Source organism: Pteropus vampyrus, unplaced genomic scaffold, assembly GCF_000151845.1.
Source record: "Pteropus vampyrus isolate Shadow unplaced genomic scaffold, Pvam_2.0 Scaffold95, whole genome shotgun sequence".
NCBI lineage: Eukaryota > Metazoa > Chordata > Mammalia > Chiroptera > Pteropodidae > Pteropus > Pteropus vampyrus.
This window is the reverse complement of record NW_011888876.1, coordinates 5,574,369-5,578,819: the sequence shown is the minus strand read 5'-3', so window position 1 is coordinate 5,578,819 and position 4,451 is coordinate 5,574,369. Positions and strand designations below refer to the sequence as shown.

Below are 4,451 nucleotides of genomic sequence, written 5' to 3'. Positions count from 1 at the left end.
AATATCAGTTCTGGAAACCAAGGCCCCAAACTTCATAGTTTAACTTGATCCGCAGGTGTTAGTGCCTCTCCTCCTCTGTTCTTCGCCCACCATCCTAGAATGATGAGATGAAGGGAGGCAGAGGGGAGGAAGCCCTGAGCAGACTCAGCTCTGGACCTAGGGCTCACAGACAGAGCGATTGCTCTGCTTGGAGGCAGGTAGCACAAAATAAAAAGTCCACCAGGAGTCATTTCCTGATCACAGTTTTATGCGTCTGATGTTTTAAAATGTTTGGAAGCGTAGAATACTTTGGAGAAATGTTCTTTCTTGTTGAATGTGAGAATAGGGCTAGAAAAGCTCTTCTCTCGGCAAAATAGGAGACTGGGTCTAGTTTAAGTGGTTCTTCAGTAGTGGCTCCGTAATTTTTATTTTCCAAAGTATTTTCCAGACACTCCTTTTTCACTTAAGTTTTTACAATTTCTCTAAAATTGTGGGGTCAAATGGCTTAATAGTCCAGATATAAACACTGAAAATGTTCTTTTGTGTTTTCTCTTTTAGGGAATAAGTGTTATTTTTAATGTCGCCCTCGGATTACTAAAGGTACTCATTTATTCATAAGTAGAGGTGTCTGGCATTCTCTGTTCAACTCTGGCAATATCTTGGTCTTAATCTCATTCCAAGCAGCTACTGTGCCCTAACGTTGTCCCCGACAGTGGACGTGTGCAAGTGGCTCTGCTAAAGGCTACAAAGTATCTTCTGGGGGTTATGAAGGCGCTGGGATTATAAAATGCTTCTTGTGCATCTTCATAGCAAAGAACATTTTCTATACATAGTTGTATTTTCTTTCTTCAAGACTTCCAAGGATGACTTGCTATTGACAGACTTTGAAGGTGCCTTGAAGTTCTTCAGGGTTCAGCTTCCTAAGAGATATCGCTCAGAAGAAAATGCAAAAAAGCTAATGGAATTAGCTTGCAACATGAAGGTAAAATAATTTTTGCATTAATTTGGATTTCCTTTGTTCAGCTAGTATTTCCTTATTACTCGATCAATCAACATTTACAACACATTTACAATAATAATGATAATTTTTTTTTTGGTATATATTTTTTCAAGTATTTTCATACATATTATTAAATCTCATTGCCTCCCCAACCTTTGAACTCTAGGAAAGGTATTATTATCCCTATTTTGAAGACAAACCAAAACAAACAAGTTGTAGCTCCCATGAGTCATACAGCTAGTGAGTGACAGAACGCAGGTTTCCTGATTTCTACTGTGCTGTCTTTTAACTTTCAATATTTGTTGTTATGGTCAGACATTCTCTAAAATGAAACTAATAATACATGAGGAAAACCCACTCGTTTTTTTTTGGTTTTTTTTTTTTCCAGTGACATTTAGGATTTATACAATTTTTTAAGATTAAAAAAATAAAAGATCTCCTTGTGTTTATGTTAAAATAAAATTTTGTTTTTATAGAACATGAAAAAGTAATCGAAGGAGTTTAGTTTGATATTTTCAGGCAGAGGCAAATGGGGGACAGAATAAGTAGTTGTATTCATATTCTTATGGGGTGCGTAAGAGACTGACCGGCTTACTTACCTTGTGTGACCCCCGTGAGTAGAACTGGGCTTAGTGAGTCAGGCAAAGGTGGTGGGGCAGAAGCTTCGCTATCTACTGAATACAGACAGCATGGACTGGGCAGAAAGAACTGAATTCAAAGTTACTTTGCTGATTTAAGGCGCAATTTCCTCATCTGTAAAATAGCACTGCACTTCTGGTTCTGGTTATTTATATGTCAGACTGAGCTAACTCAGGCTGCTCTTCTTTAAACACTTGGAGATGTTAAATAAAATATAACCCAAGAAATGTTTGAATACCTGGACGAACTTGAAAGATAAAAAGAGAAATGTCCAGGAACCTGAAACAAAGCTCAAAGCTAGTGTGTGTGGACTGATGAAACAGCATCCCGTGGGCTATGGAACCACAGGTAGGTATTAGGGTTTTAATGCTCAGACACATGATGTGACCTTGGCCTTCAGGAGGCAGCCGAAACCAAAACCTGTGCATAAAGTTTAAGTAAGACCTTGATTGGCTGCAGTGCTTTTCAAAGGGGGATACAAATACTGCCTGTTAGTCCAAGAAACAATAAAAATCATAAGACAAAAAGAATGGGATATTTTCAAACAAACAAAAAAGAAAATAGAACTTGTAGAAATTAAAAATACTCAAAGTTATCATTGCAGTTAGAATGGGACGTACTTCACAAATATTATGGATAACATTTAATGATATTTTTTCACGTGCCAGGTGCTGTGGTTAAGTGCTTTTATGTATGAGAATTAACCGCATTATGCGTATGGCGCTTACTGTAGTGCCTGGTGACTAGTAAGGTTCAAGAGACGATGGCTGCCACTGTGATTTTTCCTCTCTGGTTTTTCAAGCAGATATGAAACCCTTTTCAGAGACATCTTCACAGATGCCGAGTTTGTACACAGAGCAGAAAACCAAGTGAGCTCTGAGGTTCTTTGAGTCACTCTTTCCACCCCAGCCTGGGTCAGCACACAGAGGCTGCTGCCTCCTACTTGCTCGCGATTTCTGCCTTCCAGAGCCTGCTCCTTTCTCAGTGTCCCCATGTCAGTTTGTGGTCCCCGGTCGCTCAGGCCAAAAATCTCGGTATCATCCTCAACTTCTGTTTCTCTCTCACTCCACATCTTCACACTCCACATCCAAGCCCTGTCATCAGAATATATCCTGCACGTGATCACTTCCAGCTCCCTTCATCACTAGCATTCTGGGCTAACCATCATCATCTCACGTCTCTTCTGGAATATTCCAGTAGACTCCTTGGTCTTCCTTTTTCCTCCGTGGTTTCCTCCCGGACTTCCCTTGATCCCATCTCTCCCTTGCTTAAAACTCTCTAATGGCTTCTTATCTCAGAATAAAACTGAGTTCTTGCCTTGGCCTACAGGGCCTGGCACCATCTGACCCCTCGGCCATCTGTCTGATTTCATCTCCGCCTCCTTTGCCCGCCTCCTCCTTCCCTTCCAGGCACCTGGCCTCCTTGCCGTCCTCAAGCAGGCCAGGCATGTTCACTCCTCAGGCCTTTTCACTGGTCGGTCTCTGTCCGTAATGTTCTCTCAATGTCTGTGTGGCTTCAGTGTCGCCTCCTTCAGTCTTAGATTCAAATATCATGCCGTCACAGAGGCCGCTCCAATTACATTGTCTGCAGGGGCAGCTGCCTCCAACACTTCCCTCGCTACCCTTATTTGCTGGATATAACTTATCACTACTTCACATTAGTTTATGTTTATTTGACTATTAATTCTTCCCCCCTTCACACACACACACACACACACACACACACACTGGAATTAAACCTGTGACAGAAGGGACTTTATCTCTTTTGTTTACTTCTGATTTCCAGCATAAGAATAGGATCTGGAATATAAATATTGGTCGAATGAGTGAATAAATGAATTTGTTGTTGTTTCTACCAAAAGTGTTTTCCAAAGAAGAGTTAACATGGATTTAGGCAAGGCTTAAAGGTATCTTCTAGTCGAGGGTTTTACCTTTTGGATTTTCAGTATCTTGAAACACATTAATAATACGTGGATCATGTATTTCCATAGTCCAGGGGAGAGGTGCCTAATGTCTTCTTTTTCTTACCTGTGCTTTCAAGGAGTTGAGGCAGACAGGGCTGCACGTTCTATGTTTAGATACCTGACTCCTCCTGGCCCTGGAGAACTGCATGGCCGGGGTGTACTCCGGGTGAGTCCCCTACTTGCACATGGTTTCGGGTAGAAAGAGAGTAATTTTTCTTGAAATTGATTCACAGCGTAGAAAGCCTACGGATTCACCAGGACAGGAAAGAGTGAGATTTTTCTGCTGAAAGGTGTGTACAGCTTAGTTAGTGATGATTAGTTTGTGCTCTGGCAGCTGTACTTACGACTGACAATATTAAGGGAGATACAGGCAGTAGTTGAGCCAGTTGATGGGGAAGAACCTCAGTCACAGCACTAATTTGTCAGCTCAAAAATAAGAAAATCTTTGGCAAGCCCTGCATTATGTGGGCTACACGAGATCAGAGTGCCTCAGCCAACACAGGAATGCAGATGATCATCTAGGGGTTTGGAGCTTGGAAAAGGTCCTGCTGTGTGACTCCTTGGAAGCTTGCTTTTGAACTTTTTGGTGTGGGATTTAGAAATGAGACATTGGCCTGTAACTCATTGAAATTCCATTTCATTATCTTTTAACTTTTTTTTTTTTTTTTTTAATTTGCGGCTCATTTTTCAAAGTTGTACTTCCGGATTAAGATGAGAATAGGGAATACTTTGCCTCACGTGCCAAGCCAGGAAGCAAATACCTACTTTTGTGGTTGTCGTTGTTGTGTTTTAATCATTATAATGTCATTTCTGGTATTTGTACGGCTTCTGTAAGTATATCATTTCTTACGAGGTACACAGGGCACATCA

The 4,451-nt window shown here is 41.0% G+C and overlaps 1 protein-coding gene across 9 annotated transcripts in view; it reads left to right on the top strand.

Moving 5' to 3' along the window:
- The window catches only part of RABGAP1 (RAB GTPase activating protein 1), a 134,718-nt gene that overhangs the window by 107,274 nt on the left and 22,993 nt on the right, over window positions 1-4,451 (top strand). For all 9 annotated transcript variants that reach the window (XM_023533085.1, XM_023533087.1, XM_023533086.1 and 6 more), the window contains 2 exons: window positions 538-579; window positions 833-961. In XM_023533085.1, coding sequence (XP_023388853.1) covers window positions 538-579; window positions 833-961 — 171 coding nt within the window. The remainder of the gene's footprint in view (window positions 1-537; window positions 580-832; window positions 962-4,451) is intronic.